At 37.1% G+C, this 22,935-nt stretch overlaps 2 protein-coding genes across 3 annotated transcripts in view; one reads left to right on the top strand and one right to left on the bottom strand.

The window, feature by feature from the left end:
• The window catches only part of LOC308417178 (olfactory receptor 5P6), a gene marked incomplete at both ends in the record, with an annotated part of 162,669 nt that overhangs the window by 36,367 nt on the left and 103,367 nt on the right, over positions 1-22,935 (bottom strand). The gene's annotated exons all lie outside the window — the stretch shown is intronic.
• LOC308417193 (olfactory receptor 5P4) lies at positions 10,226-11,164 on the top strand (the record flags this gene model as incomplete). Its single annotated transcript, XM_080912348.1, has 1 exon — positions 10,226-11,164. The coding sequence occupies one exon, from the start codon at positions 10,226-10,228 to the stop codon at positions 11,162-11,164; it is 939 nt and encodes a 312-aa protein (XP_080768474.1).

Raw genomic sequence — 22,935 nt, 5'->3', positions numbered from 1 at the left:
AACCAGGGACACAGACCAGATACAAGGGAAAGGCAAGAACATATCACCGACAACAAAATGGCAAGAGGAAAGAGAAAGAGTATATCCCAAGGGAACCAAGACAATCTAGCAACACCAGAGCCCAGCACTCCCATAACAGCAAACATCGGAATTCCAAACACTCCAGAAAAAGAAGACACAGACCTGAAATCATGCCTCAAGACGCTGATAGAGTTACTTAAACAAGAAAAAGAGGAAAAGCAAAAAGATTCAGAAGCTTTTAAAGAAGAAACAAGAAAAACACTCAAAGAACTCAAAGAACGAGACGAAAACAGAACCAAAGAAATAAAGGAATGGAAGAGGGAAATTAAAACAGAGATTGACACAATAAAAAAAAAAACATTAAAAGAGATAACCCTAGAGTCAGAACACCAAAAAAAGAAATCAGAAGTCACAGAAGCAAGCATTTCCAATAGATTACAAGAGATTGAAGAGAGAATCTCGGGGGCAGAGGACAACATTGCAAACATAGACAAAACAGCCAGAGAAGATGCAAAAAACAAAAAGCTCCTAACCCAAAATGTCCAAGAAATCCAAGACACAATGAGAAGACCGAACCTAAGGATAATAGGAATAGAAGAGGGAGAAGAGTATCAACTAAGGGGCACAGTAAATATCTTCAACAAAATCATAGAATAAAATTTCCCTACCCTCAAGAATGAGATGACCACGAGCATAAAAGAAGCCTTCAGAACTCCAAATAGGTTGGACCTGAAAAGAAATACCTCGCGGAACATAATAGTAAAAACATCAAGCACCCAAAGTAAAGAAATAATACTAAAAGCAGTAAGGGAAAAAGGTCAGGTAACATATAAAGGCAGACCAATCAGACTCACACCATATTTCTCAACAGAGACTATGAAAGCTAGAAGAGTCTGGACAGACATCATGTACTCCTTAAGAGAGCACAAGTGCCAGCCCAAGCTGGTATACCCAGCAAAACTATCAATCACCATCGATGGAGAGACGAAAATATTTCAAGAAAAATCAAAATTCACACAATATCTGACCACAAACCAAGCACTACAAAGAATTATAGGTGGAAAACCCAATACAATGAGGGAAAATACAGCCTAGTAAGAACAAGAAAACTAAACAAGAAAACTAAAAGAAGAAAAAAACACAGACACAACTCAACCCAAAAAAGCAATAATGGCAGGAAAAAGAAACAACTATTTCTTGATATCTATTAACATAAATGCTCTCAACTCCCCAATAAAGAGACATAGAGTATCAGACTGGATACATAAACAAAATCCAGCCTTTTGCTGCATACAGGAAACTCATCTCAGAGACAAAAACAGACACTATATCATAGTAAAAGGGTGGAAAAAAAAAAACTTCCAAGCAAACAGCTCCAAGAAACCAGCTGGAGTGGCTATTCTAATATCGAAAAAAGTAAATATCCAACCAAAAGTTATCAAAAAAGATAAGGAAGGACACTTTTTACTAATTACCTGGGAAATCTGTCAGGAGGAACTCTCTATCCTTAACATATATGCTCCAAATAAAAAAATCACCCACATTCATAAAAGAAAACCTACTAAAGCTCAAAAAATACATTTCACCCCACACAATAATAGTGGGAGACTTAAATACCCCACTCTCACCAATGGACAGATCAGGGAAACAGAAACTGAACAAGGACACTGCAAAACTAGCAGAGACTTTGAACCAACTAGAATTAATAGATATATACAGAACAAACTATCCAAAAGTAAAAGAATACACCTTCTTCTCACCACCCCATGGCACCTTCTCGAAAATTGAGCACATAGTTGGACACAGAACGAGCCTCTATTGATATAAGAAGATTGAAATACTCCCATGCATCCTCTCAGATCACCATGTTCTACGGCTGGTCTTTAACAACAACAAAGACAACAAAATGTCCACATACACATGGAAACTAAACAATGCTCTGTTAAAGGATAGCAGGGTCAAAGAAGAAATAAAGAAAGAAATTAAGGATTATCTAGAATTCAATGAAAACGAAAACACAACATACCCAAACCTATGGGATGCAATGAAAGCAGTATTGAGAGGAAAACTCATAGCCCTAAGTGCTTCCAAAAAGAAACTGGAGAGAGCTCACATCAGCAACCTGACAGCACAGCTAAAAGCCCTAGAACAAAAGGAAGCAGATATACCCAAAAAGAGTAGATGGCAAGAAATAATCAAAATTAGGGCAGAAATAGACCAAATAGAAACAAAAAGAACCATTGAAAAAATCAACAAAACCAAGAGTTGGTTCTTTGAGAAAATCAACAAGATTGATAAACCCCTAGCCAGACTAACTAGAGGGCAAAGAGAGAGTATCCAAATTAACAAAATAAGACAAGAAAGTGGGGACATAACAACTGAAAATGAGGAAATTCAAGAAATAATCAGATCCTACTACAAAAACTTATACTCCACAAAATTGGAAAATCTGGAGGAAATAGATGAATTTCTAGACAGATACAAGGTCCCAAAGTTAAAACGTGACCAAGTAAACCATCTAAATAACCCGATAACACCTAAAGAAATAGAAGAAGTCATCAAAAGCCTCCCAACCAAAAAAAGCCCACGTCCAGACGGGTTCAGTGCAGAATTTTATCAGACTTTTATTGAGGATATAACACCAATACTTGCCAAACTATTCCAAAAGATAGAATCAGATGGAATATTACCCAACTCATTTTTTGAGGCTACAATAACCCTCATACCTAAACCACACAAAGACCCTACAAGGAAAGAGAACTGCAGACCAATCTCACTTATGAACATTGATGCAAAAATACTCAACAAAATCCTTGCAAACCAAATCCAAGAACACATCAAAAAGATCATTCATCATGACCAAGTAGGCTTCATCCCTGGGATGCAGGGATGGTTTAACATAAGGAAATCCATCAATGTAATCCACCATATAAACAAACTCAAAGAAAAAAATCACATGGTCATCTCACTAGATGCTGAGAAAGCCTTCGACAAAATTCAACACCCCTTCATGTTAAAAGTCCTGAAAAGAACATGAATCCAAGGCCCATACTTAAACATAATAAAAGCAATATACAGCAAACCAACAGCCAACATCAAACTTAATGGCGAGAAACTTGAAGCAATCCCACTAAAATCAGGGACTCGACAAGGCTGCCCACTCTCCCCCTACCTATTCAACATAGTACTGGATGTCCTGGCTGGAGCAATTAGACAGCAAAAGGAGATCAAGGGGATACAAATCGGAAAGGAAAAGATAAAAACATCACTCTTTGCCAATGACATGATAGTGTACTTGAGTGACCCCAAAAATTCCACCAGAGAAGTCCTACAGCTGATAAACAAGTTCAGCAAAGTGGCTGGATACAAAATTAACTCAATCAAATCAGTAGCCTTCCTATACTCAAAGGACAAACATGTGAAGAAAGAAATTAGGGAAAAGGTACCCTTCACAATAGTTACAAAAACTATGAAATACCTTGGTGTGACTCTAACTAAGCAAGTGAAGGGCCTGTATGACAAGAACTTCAAACCTCTAAAGAAAGAAATTGAGGAGGATCTGAGAAAATGGAAAAATCTCCCATGCTCATGGATTGGAAAAATCAACATCTTAAAAATGGCCATCATACCAAAAGCAATCTACAGATTCAATGCAATCCCCATCAAAATTCCAACCCAGTTCTTCATGGAATTGGAAAGATCAATGAGCAATTTCATATGGAATAACAAAAGACCTAGAAAAGCGAAATCCATCTGCAACAACAAAAAAAAATCTGTGGGAATCACTATCCCTGACCTCAAGCTATATTACAAGGCAATTTTGCTGAAAACTTCATGGTACTGGTACAGAAATAGGCATGTGGATCAATGGAATAGAATAGAAGATCCAGAAATGAGCCCTCATGTATATGGTCACCTGTTTTTTGACAAAGGAGCAGTAAACATTCAATGGAAAAAGGACAGCCTATTCAACAAATGGTGCTGGTCCAACTGGCACTCAGCATGCAAAAGAATGAAAATAGACCCGTTCTTATCTCCTATTACAAAGCTCAAGTGTAAGTGGATCAAAGATCTCCACATTAAACCAGATACACTGAAACTATTAGATGAGAAAGTAGGGAAAACTTTAGAACACATAGGTACACGGGAAATTTTCCTGAACAAAACACCAATGGCTCAAGCTCTAAGGTCAAAGATTAACAAATGGGACTTAATGAGATTGCAAAGTTTTGTAAGGCTAAAGACATCGTCAAGAAAACAAAATTGCAACCAACAGAATGGGAAAAGATCTTTACCAACACCACATCAGATAGAGGCCTAATATCCAAGGTGTACAAGGAACTCAAAAAGCTAGACACCAGAGAATCAAATAAACCTATTAAAAAATGGGGTACAGAGCTAAACAAAATGTTTTCAGTTGAGGAACACCAAATGGCCGAGAAACACCTGAGGAAGTGCTCGACATCCTTAGCCATCAGAGAAATGCAAATCAAAACAACTCTGAGATTCCACCTCACACCAGTCAGATTGGCCAAGATCCAAAACTCAGATGACAGCAGATTCTGGCGAGGCTGTGGAGAAAGAGGAACACTTCTTCACTGTTGGTGGGGTTGCAAGCTAATACATCCACTCTGGAAATCTGTCTGGTGATACCTCAGAAAATTGGATATAGTACTACTACCTGAAGACCCAGCTATTCCACTTCTGGGCATATACCCCAGAGACACTTTAATACACAACAAAGATATATGCACCACAATGTTCATAGCAGCTCTATTTATAGTAGCCAGAAGCTGGCAGGAACCCAGATGTCCTTCAGAAGATGAATGGATACAAAAATTGTGGTACATATACACAATGGAATACTACTCAGCCACCAGAAACCATGACTTAACCAAATTCTTAAGAAAATGGCTGCATCTAGAGAATATCATCCTGAGTGAGATAACCCAGTCACAAAAGAACAGACATAATATGCAGTCACTGATAGTGGGATGCTAACCCCAGAGGCTTGCACTTTCCCCAGAAACAACTCACAGACTGTATGAAGTCTAAGAAATAAAGAAAACAAATAAATATACATATATTTACAAAAAAAAGAGAGCTCTAGACCCACATGGCAGTTCACAACTGTCAGTTAACTCTAGTCTCAGGGGACCTGACATCCTTCTCTGGTCTCCACATATACACCAGGTAAAAGTTTTATATATATGAATTAATTAATTAATTAATTAATTAATATAATAGAAAATGCTCTAAGAAATTGAACAGACTTGTAAATGAACAATGGTTATGCTAAAAAATATACCACTCCTGGGCATATACCCACAAGATACTCTAACATACAGCATGGACACATGTTCCACTATCTTCATAGCACCCTTATTTTTAATAACCAGAAGCCATAAACAACCCAGATGTCCTTCAACAGATTCATGCATATAGAAAATGTGGAACATTTACACAATGGAGTACTACTCAGCTCTTAAAAACAATGACTTCATGAAATTCTTAGGCAAATGGATGTGTGTAGAAAACATCCTGAGAAAAAGATGTAACCCAATCACAAAAAACACCCATGGTATGCATTCACTGATAAGTGGACATTAGCCCAATAGCTTGGAATACCAAAGATATAAATCACACACCACATGAAGCTCAAGTAGAAGGATGACCAAAGTGTGGATGTTTTAGTCCTTCTTTGAAGGGGGAACAAAACTATTCTCAGGAGGAAATACACAAACAAAGTTTGGAGCAGAGGCTGAAGGAAAGGTTATCCAGAGATTGCCTGCCTGGGGATCCAGCCCATATACAGCCACCAAACCCAGACAATATTGCTGATGCCAAGTAGTACGTGCTGACAGGAGCCTTATATAGCTGTCTCCTGAGAGGCTTTGCTAGAGCCTGACAAATACAGAGGCAGATACTCACCGCCAACTATTGAACTGAGAACATGATCTTTAATGGAAGAGTTAGAAAAGATTTGAAGGAGTTGAAGGAGTTTGAAACCCCATAAGAACAATACTAACCAACTAGAGCTCTCAGGTACTAAACTACTATCCAAAGAGTATACATGAACAGACCTATGACTTCATCTGCACATATAGCAAAGGATAAACTTGGGCATCAATGGGAAAAGAAGCACTTGGTTTTGCCAAGGCTGGATTCCCCAGTGTAGGGGAATGTCAGCAGAGGAAGACAAGAGGGGGTGGGTGGGTGGGTGGGTGAACACCCTCATAGAAGCAGGGGGAGAAAGTATGAAGGGGAAACCAGGAAAGGGGATAACATTTGAAATGTAAATAAAATATATGTAATAAAATTAAAAAAATGTTTAGTGTTACTAATCATAGCTAAAATGTCAATTAAAATTACAGTTACAGAATAAGATTGTATCCTGTACTTCTCAGGGTGACTATTGATTGCAAAAGGAGCAAGTGTTGTTTCATTCATATGGAGTTTGTAATAATCTGCATTGTAGATAAGGGTGGAAAAGAAAAGAATTTGCAGTTCTCTTTTAAAATGTAAGAATGAAACTACCAGATGAGACAATGATCTGTCTTCTCAATATTTATTCAGAATAATTAAAATATCTATTTTAAACACTATTCATACTTTCTATTAGGTATAGTACTTGTCCCAACAACCAAAATTAAAAACAAAACAAAACAAAACATCCAATGCCCTTCAACAGATGAACAAATGAAGAAAATACAGTATGTTTATATAACAGAATATCACTCAATCTTAAAGCAGAAGGAAAGTACAATATACCACAGTATAGGCTCTGGGGACATCATCCTAAGGGAAATAAATCTATTGCAGATGAGAAAGTGCTGCCTGACTCCAAGTAATAGGATTTCTTTAAGACAGACAAGTGCACATACCAGCAAGTGGAATTGTGGGCCCTGAGCTTGAGGGTAGGGAAAGTATTTTATTACTTTTTCTAGTTCATGGGCATAAATTTTCAGCTAGGAAGAGTTAATAAATTTTACAAATCTGCTCTTATATAACCTGATATCTGTAGTTAACAATGCTTTCTCATACACGCAGAATTGGTTAGAAGGGTAGATCATGTGTGCTAGTCTTAGCATGATAAAATAAGAACTCTAAAAAGATTTGTTATTCATTCATTTGATATGGTAGTATGGTGTGAATGGCAGTATTCTGAGTTCTAAGAAATAGGCAAAGGAGATCACTCCCACAGGGTAGTTGTACAATACTGCGGCATTTTTTCAGGGTTCTCTGAGACTTCATTTGTAGAAAATGTTCAAGATATCAGAAAAGTCATCCTTGACAAAGTTATTTAAATCTGGGATCTAACTGAACAATAGTCAATTATATATTAAAAAAGTCATGGAGCAGGACGTACAGAATAATTTACAGCAGGATATACAGAGTGATTTACAGTTGATAAGGATAAAGTTGTAGAATATTATATTATCATTTAACTATGGCACACTGACTACTATATGAACAAATTTCTAGCAATTTATCATGAAGTCAACAAATAACTTTTTACATTTTCCTGTATTCTAGACTGGGGTCATTAAATATGGACATAAAATGTCAGATATTGGGCATATGAATCAACTACTATGAGCAAAATGCTAATAGGAAGACAAAGATAGAATGAATTTCATTCTCCCAGATGCAGTCTGGGAAATTTTAACTGAATTGTTGAATAGCTATTTATACTATTCACAAGCCACTGTACTTTCCTACAACATAAATCAGCAGTGGGTTTACAGAAAGATGAAAGAATGCAGCCTATTTCTTAGCTGCATTTGGACCATTTCAGGTTATGCATCTCCAAGTGTGGATCCTCAGGCTTAGTTTTATAATAAAGAGAGATGACCAATGGAATCATTAAGATCACCACGAAACCATCTTATACTGGGGAAGTAAAGCCCCAATTTAAGTTTCAATTGCAAGTGTCAATCATAGCGAGGATAATCTTACAGAATGCTGGTATGCATGGCAGGGACATTAAAATGTCAGGATAAACTTGATTTTTCTATTGGAAATCATAAACATTAGTAGAAAATGGAGAATAGGGAAGTGTCTGCCCACAAGTATAGTTCATATCTCATCTTCAATTTCAAATTATGAGACATGGAAAATAAATATGATTTCTTCACCAAAAATGATATTTCAGATCTTTTGGATGCATAGCTGCAAATTAAACTCTTCTAGTAAATGCATCATCTCTGAAAAGAAATATAAAAACTGGGCCACAAAACACAGTCATATATTAGAAGTGCCATAATTAAGTTACAGCTGAGTGATATCATCTCCTTTTGAGAATTTATTCAATTCAAAACAAATTAAACCCATGGGTAATTAAAAATATTTCATCCATATACTTATATGTAATCACAGGCACATTTTATTTTTCTGTCTCAAAACGTATGTACTTGTAAGTTCTCTGTCCCACTAGATTGTCAGTAAAATTGTCCAAAATAAATGAAATGATTAACTTGTAATTTTTAAGGGAAGTAAGTTATTTAAGGCTATATCCCAGATGAACAAAAACTCACTTAAAAGTGGATTTGCTGTGTGTTAACAATTCCTCGTGGGTGTTGTGGGTAGATGTGTCACTGACTTACATACCTGGCTTTTCAAGGATACAGGAACACTTAAATTTCCTAAGTATTACTGAAGTAACTATTTGTGTTGAGGAAAGTGTAGGAGATTGGTACTTTTTTTTTTTTTTGCTATTTCTTTAGAGTTTGAACAGTGGTTAGTGTTTTTATTCACATTTACAAACACAGGAATCCAGTGTGGGATGTATGATCTCCTTTGTACAGGTAGGAAACAGGAGCATAAAAGTACTTGTCATTTGCTGTTTCTGTGCACTAGGGGAGTACAAATATGTCCTTGGTTTGTTTGGCTCCTTACTCCATTGCATTTCTGGGTATTTCTCCAGGAAGCCACATAGCACCTTGAAACATTTGTATCTTTTATACATTTATTTTCTTGGAGAAAGTTTTTCTCTGGTTGGGTTCCTTCTCTAGAAGCAGTAATTGGGGAATTGTGACTCATAGTACTAGAGAAATTTTGGTCTAATACAACTTGATAAATTTGAATTCAGCAGCAATTGTGTGTGTGTATGTGTGTATGTGTGTGTGTGTGTGTGTGTGTGTGTGTGTGTTTGTATTGCTGAAACCTATATATGTATTGTTTCTTAGATCTCACACAGAAATTTTAAAAGAGAAAGCAAATAATTGTAAGGAATCTGTTGGAAATGGGTGAACAGGACTAACATTCTCCCTATCCCTGTTTATGCCTTTTTTATGCTCTTGAAGGAAGGCCTATTATTCTTATGGTAATTGAAATGCTAATCACCCTTTCATGATAATTTGCTAATGTTTGCAGCTTCCCATTCCATCTTGACCCCTCTAACTCTGCCAGATGCACATTCTTCATTCTTTTTTTTTTTTCTGACAGCTGTATTTTAGATATAAAACTTGTTAATGTAAGCTCCCAGATATTTCTGTTGATTTATTTGATGCTGAGGCATAGCAATATGGAGATGCTTATCACTTCATACAACCCTGTAAGGGTAAAAGGAGTAGAGAAGAGTCATGGGACATTTTGCAAAATATCTAGTAAGTTTATGCCAGAGTGATAACAAAAATTGTGACGAGTCTTTCTATCTTGAACATAGACAACATCTAGTTCTTGACACTGATTTTTTAATAACTAAAATAAATTGGGTTATTTTATTATAGCATGTCTTTAAAAATGTCCTAGTTAGTTCTATTATTAGTATGACCATGACACAAAAGGAGACTGCATTTACTGGAGAAGAGAACACTGGTGCAGAGGTATGTTTGCAATGGGACTGGGAGCAACAAGAGTCAGACCTGGTATAAATATTTAAGTCAGTTACAGTTATGTTGTTAAAATTAATGTCACTATGGATTACCCATGTATATATTTCCTATACATACCTGGAATAAACTTGTGTTTATCACACGTAGTAGAAACTTCATAGTTGAATCCTAAAGTAATTGAATTTTCTATTACATTATCTTATGGAAATTTAAAAGAAAATTTAGAAACCATTCTATGACTAAGATAAGATTGCCATTTTAAAATGTAATTATAAGACTATATTTAGGTACATATATTAACTACAGGGTCATTTTAGTCAATGACTGTCCTTTGGTTCTGGTCCCAGTAGGCGTCATTGAGTACATGAATGGAGACTGAAAATGACACCACGGTGACAGAATTCATTATTTTGGGACTAACGGATAGTGCTGCACTACGTGCTGTCTTATTTGTGTTCTTTCTACCAGTTTATATAGTGACTGTAGTGGGAAATATCAGTATAATCCTCCTAATTAGGAGCAGCCCCCAGCTTCACACCCCCATGTACCTGTTTCTTAGCCATCTAGCCTTTGTGGACATCGGCTACTCCACATCGGTCACTCCTATCATGCTCATCAGTTTCTTAAGTGAGGAAACGACCATCCCACTCGCTGGCTGTGCAGCCCAGCTTGGCTCTGATGTAGCGTTTGGAACGACAGAGTGCTTCCTGCTGGCCACCATGGCTTATGACCGCTATGTGGCCATCTGCTCACCCCTGCTCTACTCCACTCAAATGTCCCCAGCAGTCTGCTGCTTCCTGCTGGGGGCGTCCTACTTGGGTGGATGCATGAATGCTTCATCCTTCACAGGCTGTTTTGTGAACCTAAACTTCTGTGGCCCAAACAAAATCAACCATTTTTTCTGTGACCTCTTCCCACTTGTGAAACTGTCTTGTGGCCATGCCTATATTGCTGAAATATCTCCTTCCATCTCTTCTGCATCCGTCCTTGTGAGCACGCTCTCTACTATAATTGTGTCTTACATTTACATCCTGCTCTCAATTCTAAGAATGCGCTCTGCTGAGGGAAGGAACAAGGCTTTCTCCACCTGCACGTCTCACCTCACTGCAGTCACGTTGTTTTACGGGACAGTTCTGTTTGTATATGTGATGCCCAAGTCCAGCTATTCAGCTGACCAAGTCAAAGTGGCCTCTGTGGTCTACACAGTGGTGATCCCCATGTTGAACCCTCTCATCTATAGTCTTAGGAACAAGGAAGTGAAGGAGGCTATGAAAAAATTAATGGCCAGAACACATTGGTTTCCTTGAAGTAAAACAGAAGAACAAACAAACAAAGCATGGCTAATAAAATCAGTAATTTGAGAAACATTAGTGCTTGATATTTTTGTGTTATTTATTCTAAACACTTACATAGCAAGAAGCTCCTATAAATAAAGAAATTTGAACTCTTCCCACTTGTGAAACTCCCTTGGGACCACGCTTATACTGCTGAAATATCTGCATCCATTTCTTCTACATTTTATGTGTGTTTTATTTTCCTCCACTTTATATAGTGACTGTAGTGGAAAATATCGGTATAGTCTTCTAAATTAGAAGCAGCCTGCAGCTAAACACTCCCACATACCTGTTCCTCAGCCTTCTTGCTTTTGTGAACATTGTCTTCTCAACTTCAGTCACTCCCATCATGGTCATTCATTTCTTAAGAGAGAGTGAAAACGAAAAGACCTGATTGATCTCTCTGATTAATACTCTCACTGTCTCCTGATTTTAATTTAAAAGTTAAAAGGTGCCATTTATACTGATATCTGCTGCATGCAAGTGAAATGTTGACTTTTTTTAACAACTTTATTTTACAGAACAAAGATAAATGTACAGATTTTAAGCATTGTTTGCATAAAATTATACAATACATTTTTGTCAGTACTTTTTTCAGATTTTAAAATAATTTTTACATAAAACTGTATGAATATATTTTTAGTCAGTACTTGACATTTTTTAAAGTTTTGATAGTATGCATTGAAAACTTAATAGTTACAATGAGCATAAAGTACATTTAAAACAAAATGTAACATGGAAAAGGTAAGAATGTCACTGTTTACTCAACTCATGATCAGTCTCTGTGTCACAATTTCGCTCTATAGCTCTTCAAACAGTGATTTCTGATTAATATTTTAGTAAATGAGTTGTTGTTGTTAACACAGTTGTAATGCTGGACAAATCCCAAGAAGATGATAGAAAAACCATTTCTCAAGCCGAGTTCTCATTCTTGGATTGATCATTGGGCTTTCTCTGCTATTTGTTCATTTACATATCTCTGCTTCTATCATTATGGAGCCCTGCTTTCACCAATGTGATGATTTTAGGGCAGATGCATGGACAGACATACCTGGCCTGGATACCCAGGGTTTGGCTTCAGCACAGAGAAATATTGTTTCAACGTAATGGTGGGAGTTTGAATTCTGCTGCCTGAAGATTTTCATTGTCTGTTTCTGGCCATTCTCATCTATCCTTCCACTTGGCTCTTCAGGAAGGCAAAAATAACTCTGTCCCCATGTGCAATCTTCCATAGAGGACAAACAAACTTCATTGGTCTTTTCTCCAAGACTCTCAAAACCAGTGAACCTTATTGAACTGGCTGTATTAGTTTTTAACATCCCCTTGTCATGTCCTTTCTTAATACATATCACCACTGTAAAATGTCATTCATCTTTTTTTTTTTAATTGTTGTGATCAACTATCTGACAGAAACAACTTAAGGGAGGAAAGAGATCTTTTGGTTGACAGTTCCATCATGGTGGGATGGGATGACTCCCATGGTGTCTGGCTTGTAGTATCAAGATCTTATGACTTATTACAATGTGGTGAGACAGGAAGCAGAGAGCTTGTGCATAAGTAGGACCATATCATCTTTAAGGCATATTTTTATAAATAGCTAAGCCACAGAAAAAGAATTCCATAGCCCATTTTTTCAGATAAAATTCCACCAGCCAGAGAGTAAGTATTCAAGCATATAAGTTGGGTACATGGAGGGAGATGGGCCATGACATTTTATGTACAAACTATTATAGGTTTGGTACTCTTATAGACATGGATAGAACTTACTTCATGCCCTTCTAAACAGTTAATCTACCTCTTTCCTTTTTCCTTCATTTGAAAGGATGCTATGTGACATATTTATCTTATATTTCTCTGAGTCTTTTTTGTTTGAAATTCTAAGTGTTCCCTTACTGACTCATACCTTGCATCTTCTGTGAATGTTTTGTGTATGTATTCAATGTTTTCTTCGACCCCTGAAATTCTCTCTTCCATCTCTTGTAGTCTGTTGGGGATACTTCCATCTGTGACTCCTGATTTCTTTTTTAGGTTTTCCATCTCCACAGTTGTATCTTTTTGTGTTTTTTTATTATTTTTTCTATTTCCATTTTTAATTCCTTCATCTCTTTGGTTGTGTTTTCCTGTAGTTCTTTGAGTTCTTTGAGTGATTTTGGTGTTTCCTCTTTAAAAGCTTCTCTTTGTTTAAGGTTGTCCTTCAGTACTTTTTTTAAGGGAGTTATTCACACTTTTCTCAAAGTTCTCCATCATCATCTTGACATATGGTTTCAGGTCTGAGTCTTTTTTTTTTTTTTTTTTTTTTTTTTTTTTGTTTCCGAGTGTTAGGCAATCCACTCCTTGCTCTGGTGGAAAAGCTGAATTCAGATGTTCCAAGGTTGTTTTGGTTTCCTTTGCTTGTGTTCTTTTGTTTCTCTTGCCATATTGCTGTCTGTGATTTTATGTGTTCTTGTCAGTGATTGGTACCTGTCTCTCTTGTGGACCTGAGAAGACCCATATGCTCAAGAAGAAAACTGTTTTTGAGTTTTCGGCTTTTAGTGGGCAACCGGTGGGTTCAGGTAGTAGTGACTCAGCTCTTTTTTGTGGGCTCAGATGTGGGAGCTCTTGTGAGGCTGTTCTGGTAACTCTAGCCCTGTGGCCACAGTTCCTGAGTACTACTGGTAGAGATCTGGCTCTTTCTCCAGGCAAAACAAACCCTTTTCCAGATAGCACATTACTTTCTACTCTTAGAGATCACCAGCGTGCTCTCCTATGCCTATGTGCCAGGCTTCCCTCTGTTCCAGGTGTAAGAGGGTCTGTACAGTTAAACTTCAAGCACTGCCTTTCCTTGGCAGACCCCAGCTCCCACTAACAAGGGCCTGTGCCTTACTGTAGGCCTGTGTGTCTAGTCTGTGTGCCAGGGCTTTCTGGGTGGATCTCAAGTCCCTATGCCAGAGATCCTATGCCAGAAAGTCCCTATGCAGGGAAACATTTTATTTGTGTCCCACATAGCCCTCTTTACGCTTTGGTTACTCACAGGACACTATCACCAGACCTGTGTCCCTAGACCTCTGATGTTTCAGGTGGCCGATGTTGAGAATTTTACTCATTTTATTCAATGTAATCTATCAGTTTTTTCTTTTTCTTTTTGCCATATCAGTACTGAATTTATTACTGTCTCTTTTTATGCTCCTCATGTTTCAGATGTTTCTATTTTTTTTGATTTTAATCTTTTTTTAAAACAACTTAATTTTACAAAACAAAGATAAATACAGAGATTTTAAATATTTTTTGCTTAAAATTATACATTTTTGTCAGTACTTTTTCCAGATTTTAACATAATTTTACATAAAACTATATGAATATATATTTTAGTCAGTAGTTGATTTTTTTCAAGGTTTGATAGTATGCCTTGAAAACTTAATACTAACAATGAGCATAAAGTACATGTAAAACAAAATGTAAATTGGAAATAGTTAAAGTTTTCTTGATTTGTAAATATTTTTTTTGTTTTGTTTTGTTTTCTTTATTTCTTGGACTTCATACAGTCTGTGAGTTGTTTCTGGGGGAGTGCAAGCCTCTGGCGTTAGCATCCCACTATCAGTGACTGCATATTATATCTGTTCTTTTGTGACTGGGTTATCTCACTCAGGATGATATTCTCTAGATGCAGCCATTTTCTTAGGAATTTGGTTAAGTCATTGTTTCTGGTGACTGAGTAGTATTCCATTGTGTATATGTACCACAATTTTTGTATCCATTCATCTTCTGAAAGACATCTGGGTTCCTTCCAGCTTCTGGCTATTATAAATAGAGCTGCGATGAACATTGTGGTGCATATATCTTTGTTGTGTATTAACGTGTCTCTGGGGTATATGCCCAGAAGTGGAATAGCTGGGTCTTCAGGTAGTACTATATCTAATTTTCTGAGGTATCGCCAGACTGATTTCCAGAGTGGTTGTATTAGCTTGAAACCCCACCAACAATGGAGAAGTGTTCCTCTTTCTCCGCAGCCTTGCCAGCATCTGCTGTCAAGGGAGTTTTGGATCTTGGCCAATCTGACTGGTGTGAGGTAAAATCTCAGAGTTGTTTTGATTTGCATTTCTCTGATGGCTAAGGATGTCGAGCACTTCCTCAGATGTTTCTCGGCCATTTGGTGTTCCTCAAGTAAAAACGTTTTGTTTAGCTCTGTACCACATTTTTTAATAGGGTTATTTTATTTGCTGGTGTCTAGCTTTATGAGTTCCTTGTACACCTTGGATATTAGGTCTCTATCTGATGTGGTGTTGGTAAAGATCTTTTCCCATTCTGTTGGTTGACGTTTTGTGTTCTTGACGATGTCTTTAGCCTTACAGAAACTTTGCAATCTCATTAAGTCCCATTTGTTAATCTTTGACCTTAGAGCTTGAGCCATTGTTGTTTTGTTCAGAAAATTTTCTCCTGTACATCTGTGTTCTAAGGTTTTTCCTAATTTCTTATCTAATAGTTTCAGTGTATCTGGTTTAATGTGGAGATCTTTGATCCACTTACACTTGAGCTTATTACAAGGAGATAAAAAAGGGTCTATTTTCATTCTTTGGCATGCTGAGTGCCAGTTGGACCAGCACCATTTGTTGAATAGGCTGTCCTTTTTCCATTGAATGTTTACTGCTCCTTTGTCAAAAATCAGGTGACCATATACATGAGGGCTCATTTCTGGATCTTCTATTCTATTCCATTGATACACATCCCTATTTCTGTACCAGTACCATGCAGTTTTCAGCACAGTTGCCTTGTAATATAGCTTGCGGTAAGGGATAGTGATTCCCGCAGATTTTTTTTTGTTGTTGAGGATGGATTTCGCTATTCTAGGTCTTTTGTTATTCCATATGAAATTGCACATTGATCTTTCCAATTCCATGAAGAACTGGGTTGGAATTTTGATGGAGATTGCATTGAATCTGTAGATTGCTTTTGGTAGGATGGCCATTTTTAAGATGTTGATTTTTCCAATCCATGAGCAGGGGAGATCTTTCCATTTTATGAGATTCTCCTCAATTTCTTTCTTCAGAGGTTTGAAGTTCTTGTCATACAGGTCCTTCTCTTGCTTAGTTAGAGTCAAACCAAGGTATTTCATAGATTTTGTAACGATTGTGAAGGGTACCTTTTCCCTAATTTATTTCTCAACATGTTTGTACTTTGAGTACAGGAAGGCTACTAATTTGTTTGAGTTAATTTTGTATCCAGCCACTTTGCTGAACTTGTTTATCAGCTGTAGGAGTTCTCTGGTGGAATTTTTGGGGTCACTCAAGTACACTATCATGTCATTGACAAAGAGTGATGGTTTTATCTCTTCCTTTCCGATTTGTATCCCCTTGATCTCCTTTTGCTGTCTAATTGCTCCAGCCAGGACTTCCAGTTCTATGTTGAATAGGTAGGGGGAGAGTGGGCAGCCTTGTCGAGTCCCTGATTTTAGTGGGATTGCTTCAAGTTTCTCGCCATTAAGTTTGATGTTGGCTGTTGGTTTGCTATATATTGCTTTTATTATGTTTAAGTATGGACCTTAGATTCCTGTTCTTTCCAGGACTTTTAACATGAAGGGGTGTTGAATTTTGTCAAATGCTTTCTCAGCGTCTAGTGAGATGACCATGTGATTTTGTTCTTTGAGTTTGTTTATATGGTGGTTTACATTGTTGGATTTCCTTATGTTAAACCATCCCTGCATCGCAGGGATGAAGCCTACTTGGTCATGATGAATGATCGTTTTGATGTGTTCTTGGATTCAGTTTGCAAGGATTTTGTTGAGTATTTTTGTATCAATGTTCATAAGTGAGATTGGTCTGAAGTTCTCTTTCCTTGTAGGGTCTTTGTGTGGTTTAGGTACGAGGGTTATTGTAGCCTCAAAAAATGAGTTGGGTAATATTCCATCTGATTCTCTCTTTTGGAATAGTTTGGCAAGTATTGGTGTTATATCCTCAATAAAAGTCTGATAAAATTCTGCACTGAACCCGACTGGACCTGGGCTTTTTTTGGTTGGGAGGCTTTTGATGACTTCTTCTATTTCTTTAGGTGTTCTAGGGTTATTTAGATGGTTTACTTGGTCCCGGTTTAACTTTGGGACATTGTATCTCTCTAGGAATTCATCCATTTCCTCCAGATTTTCCAATTTTGTGGAGTATAAGTTTTGTAGTAGGATCTGATGATTTCTTGAATTTCCTCAGTTTCAGTCGTTATGTCCCCACTTTCCTTTCTGATTTTGTTAATTTGTATACTCTCTCTTTGCCCTCTAGTTAGTCTGTCTAGGGGTTTATCAATATTGTTGATTTTCTCAAAGAACCAACTCTTGGTTTTGTTAATTTTTTCAATGGTTCTTTTTGTTTCTATTTGGTCTATTTCTGCCCTAATTTTGATTATTTCTTGCCGTCTACTCTTTTTGGGTATATCTGCTTCCTTTTGTTCTAGGGCTTTTAGCTGTGCTGTCAGGTTGCTGATGTGAGCTCTCTCCAGTTTCTTCTTGGAAGACTTAGGGCTATGAGTTTTCCTCTCAATACTGCTTTCATTGCATCCCATAGGTTTGGGTATGTTGTGTTTTCGTTTTCGTTGAATACTAGAAAATCCTTAATTTCTTTCTTTATTTCCTCTTTGACCCTGCTATCCTTTAACAAAGCGTTGTTTAGTTTCCATGTGTATGTGGGCATTTTGTTGTCTTTGTTGTTGTTAAAGACCAGCCGTAGACCATGGTGATCTTAGAGGATGCATGGGAGTATTTCAATCTTCTTATATCAATGGAGGCTCGTTCTGTGTCCAATTAAGTGGTCAATTTTCGACAAGGTGCCATGGGGTGGTGAGAAGAAGGTGTATTCTTTTACTTTTGGATAGTTTCTTCTGTATATATCTATTAATTCTAGTTGGTTCAAAGTCTCTGCTAGTTTTGCAGTGTCTTTGTTCAGTTTCTGTTTCCCTGATCTGTCCCTTGGTGAGAGTGGAGTGTTAAAGTCTCCCACGATTATTGTGTGTACCCCCTTTTTTAATAGGGTTATTTGATTCTCTGGTGTCTAGCTTTTAGAGTTCCTTGTATACCTAGGATATTAGGCCTCTATCTGATGTGGTGTTTGTAAAGATCTTTTCCCATTCTGTTTGTTGTCGTTTTCTTTTCTTGACGATATCCTTAGCCTTACAGAAACTTTGCAATCTCATTAAGTCCCATTTGTTAATCTTTGACCTTAGAGCTTGAGCCATTGTTGTTTTGTTCAGGAAATTTTCTCCTGTGCCTATGTGTTCTAAGGTTTTCCCTACGTTCTCATCTAATAGTTTCAGTGTATCTGGTTTAATGTGGAGATCTTTGATTCACTTACACTTGAGCTTTCTGCAAGGAGATAAGAAAGGGTCTATTTTCATTCTTTTGCATGCTGAGTGCCAGTTGGATCAGTCCCATTTGTTAAATAGGCTGTCCTTTTTCCATTGAATGTTTACTGCTCCTTTGTCAAAAATCAGGTGACCATATACATGAGGGCTCATTTCTGGATCTTTTATTCTATTTTATTGATCCAAATGCCTATTTCTGTACCAGTACCATGCAGTTTTCAGCACAATGCCTTGTAATACAGCTTGAGGTCAGGGATAGTGATTCCTGCAGATGTTATTTTGTTGTTGAGGATGGATTTCGCTATTCTAGGTCTTTTGTTATTCCATATGAAATTGAACATTGATCTTTCCAATTCCATGAAGAACTGGGTTGGAATTTTGATGGGGAAAGCAATGAATCTATAGATTGCTTTGGGTAGGATGGTCATTTTTAAGATGTTGATTTTTCTAATTCATGAGCATAGGAGATCTTTCCATTTTCTGAGATCCTCCTCAATTTCTTATTTTAGAGGTTTAAAGTTCTTGTCAAATAGGTCCTTCACTTTCTTAGTTAGAGTCACACCAAGGTATTTCATAGTTTTTGTGATGATTGTGAAATGTACATTTTTCCTAATTTCTTTCTCCACATGTTTGTCCTTTGAGTACAGGAAGGCTACTGATTTGTTTGAGTTAATTTTGTATCCAGCCACTTTGCTGAACTTGTTTATCAGCTGTAGGATTTCTCTGGTGGAATTTTCGGGGTCACTCAATTACACTATCATGTCCTGGGCAAAGAGTGATGTTTTTATCTCTTCCTTTTCGATTTGTATCCCCTTGATCTCCTTTTGCTTTCTAATTGGTCCAGCCACGACTTCCAGTACTATGTTGAATAGGTAGGGGGAGAGTGGGCAGCCTTGTCGAGTCCCTGATTTTAGTGGGATTGCTTCACGTTTCCTGCCATTAAGTTTGATGTTGGCTGTTGGTTTGCTGTATATTGCTTTTATTATATTTAAGTATGGACCTTAGATTCCTGTTCTTTCTAAGACTTTTAACATGAATGGGTGTTGGATTTTGTTAAATGCTTTCTCAGCGTCTAGTGAGATGACCATGTAATTTTGATCTTTGAGTTTGTTTATATGGTGGATTACATTGATGGATTTCCTTTAGTTAAACCATCCCTGCATCCCAGGGATGAAGCCTACTTGGTCATGATGAATGATCGTTTTGATGTGTTTTGGATTCGGGTTGCAAAGATTTTGTTGAGTATTTTTGCATCAATGTTCATAAGTGAGATTGGTCTGAAGTTCTTTTTCCTTATAGGGTCTTTGTGTGGTTTTGGTACTAGGGTTAGTGTAGCCTCAAAAGATGAGTTAGGTAGTATTCCATCTGATTCTATCTTCTGGAATAATTTGGAGAGTATTGGTGTTATATCCCCAATAAATGTCTGATAAAATTCTACACTGAACCCGTCAGGACCTGGGCTTTTTTTGGTTGGGAGGCTTTTGATGACTTTTTCTATTTCTGTAGGTGTTATAGGGTTATTTAGATGGTTTACTTGGTCCTGGTTTAACTTTGGGAACATGTATCTGTCTAGGAATTTATCCATTTCTTCCCAATATTCCAATTTTTTGGAGTAAAAGTTTTTGTAGTAGGATCTGATGATTTCTTCAATTTCCTCGGTTTCCGTTGTTATGTCTCCACTTTCCTTTCTGATTTTGTTAATTTGTATACTCTCTCTTTGCCCTCTTGTTAGTCTGGCTAGGGGTTTATCAATTTTGTTGATTTTCTCAAAGAACCAACTCTTGGTTTTGTTCATTTTTTCAATGGTTTTTTGTTTCTATTTGGTCAATTTCTGCCCTAATTTTGATTATTTCTTGCCCTCTACTCTTCTTGAGTATATCTGCTTCCTTTTGTTCTAGGGCTTTTAGCTGTGCTGTCAGGTTGTTGATGTAAGCTTTCTCCAGTTTCTTTTTGGAAGAGCTTAGTGCTATGAGTTTTCCTCTCAGTACTGCGTTCATTGCATCCCATAGGTTTGGGTATGTTGTGTTTTCGTTTTCGTTGAATTCTAGAAAATCTTTAAATTATTTCTTTATTTCTTCTTTGACCCCGCTATCGTTTAAAAGAGCGTTGTTTAGTTTCCTAGGTCTCCCACTCACCAGTTGTTAAGCCTTTACGAGCTGCTGTTCCAGGTAGCAGATGGGCCGGGCCCTGCTCTGCGTCCTGAAGTCGCCTCCAGGTGGAAACAGAAGTTCTAATTTACTGTTCCCAGTCGCTGGATTGGGCAAGGCACGGCAGGGCAAGGCAGGGGGTGCACTTTCTCTGTGCACTCTGCAGAGATTTCTCTGCTCCCCGGCAGCCCAGGTCTCCCGCCCACCAGTTGCTCAGCCTCTAAAAGCTGCTGTCAGGAGTATTTCTTAATCTTTAACACATATGCTCCAAATTCAAGAGCACCCATATTCATTAAAGAAACCCTACTAAAGCTCAAAACATGCATTGTACCACACACAATAATAGTGAAGACCTGAACACCTGACTCTTATCAATGGACAGATCATGGAAGTAGAAATGAATAAGGACATAGTGAAACTGGTAGAGGTTATGAGCCAATTGGAATGAATAGACATCTACAAAAAGTTACATCCTAAACAAAAGAATACACCTTCTTCTCAGCACCTCACAGCAGCTTCTGCAAAATTGACCATATAGTCAGTCACAAAACATACCTCAATAGGTATAACAAGATTGAAATACTCCCATGCATCCTATGAGATCACCATGGACTAAGGCTGTCCTTTAATAACAAAAAAAAAAAAAAAAAAAAAAAAAAAACAAAAAGCTTATATACATATGGAAGCTGAACAATGCTTTACTCAACAATAAGATGGTCAAAGAAGAAATAAAGAAAGAAATTAAGGATTGTCTAGAATTTAATGAAAATGAAAGCACAACATACCCAAATCTATGGGATGCAATGAAAGCAGTACTAAGAGGAAAACTCATAGCTCTATGTGCCTCCAAAAAGAAACAGGAAAGAGCATACACTAGCAACTGGACAGAACAGTTGAAAGCTCTAGAACTAAAAAGAAGCAGATATACCCAGGAAGAATAGACAGCAAGAAATAATCAAACTCAGAGCAGAAATTAACCAAATAGAAATAAAAAGTACCAATTAAAGAATCAATAAAACCAAGAAACTCAACAAGATTGATAAACCCTTAGCAAGTCTAACTAGAGTGCAAACAGAGTGTATCTAAATTAACAAATTAGAAATAAAAATGGAGACATAACAACTGAAACTGAGGAAATTCAAGATACCTTCAGATCCTACTACAAAAGCCTATACTCAACAAAACTTGAAAATCTAGAGTCAATGGAAGAATTCCTAGACAGATACCAGATACTAAAGTTAAACCAGGACCAGGTTAGCCATCTAAAAAAAATCCCATACTGGGCTGAAGCAATTAGACAGCAAAAGGAAATCAAAGGGATACAAATCGGCAAGGAAGAAGTAAAACTATCACTATTTACAGATGACATGATAGTACACTTAAGCGACCCCAAAAATTCCACCAGAAAACTTTAACAGCTGATAAACCACTTCAGCAAAGTGGCTGGATATAAAATTAACTCAAACAAATCAGTAGCCCTCCTCTACTCAAAGGAAAAACATGCTGAGAAAGATATCAAGGAAAACATACCCTTCACAGTAGTCACAAACAATATGAAATACCTTGGTGTGACTCTAAATAAGAAAGTAAAAGACCTGTATGACAAGAAGTTCAAATCTCTGAAGAAGAAAATTTGAGAAGATCTCAGAAATTGGAAAGATCTCCTATGCACATGGATTGGAAGGGTCAACATTATAAAAATGGCAATCTTACCATAAGCAATCTACAGATTCAATGCAATTCCCATCAAAATATCAACTCAATTTTTATACAGCTGGAAAGAGAAATTTTCAAATGCATCTGGAATAACAAAAAACCTGGAAAATCGATGTCTACCTTCAATAACAAGAAAATATGTGCTGGAATCATCATCCCTGACCTCAAGCTATATTACAAGGCAATTGTGTTAAAAACCACATGGTCCTGGTACAAAAATAGACATGTAGATCAATGGAACAGAATATAATAATAATATCCAGAAATTAACCCTCACACATTTGTTCACTTGATTTTTGATAAAGAGCTGAAAACATTCAATAGAAAATGGACAGTCTCTTCAACAAATGGTGTTGGCTCAACTGGCACTCAGGATGCAGAAGAATAAAAATGGACCCTTTATTATCTCCATGTATAAAGCTCAAATGCAAGTGGATCAAAGATCTCCACATTAAACCAGGCAAACTGAAATTATTAGAGGAGAAATTGGGGAAAACCATAGAACACATAGGCACAGGGGAAAATTTCCTGAATAGAGCACCAGTGGTTTGTGATCTAAGACAA

The sequence above is a fragment of the Micromys minutus genome, assembly GCF_963924665.1.
Source record: "Micromys minutus genome assembly, chromosome: 2".
Classification (NCBI taxonomy): Eukaryota; Metazoa; Chordata; class Mammalia; order Rodentia; family Muridae; genus Micromys; species Micromys minutus.
Note: the sequence above shows the minus strand (reverse complement) of the source record. Positions and strands in the feature narration are given on the sequence as shown.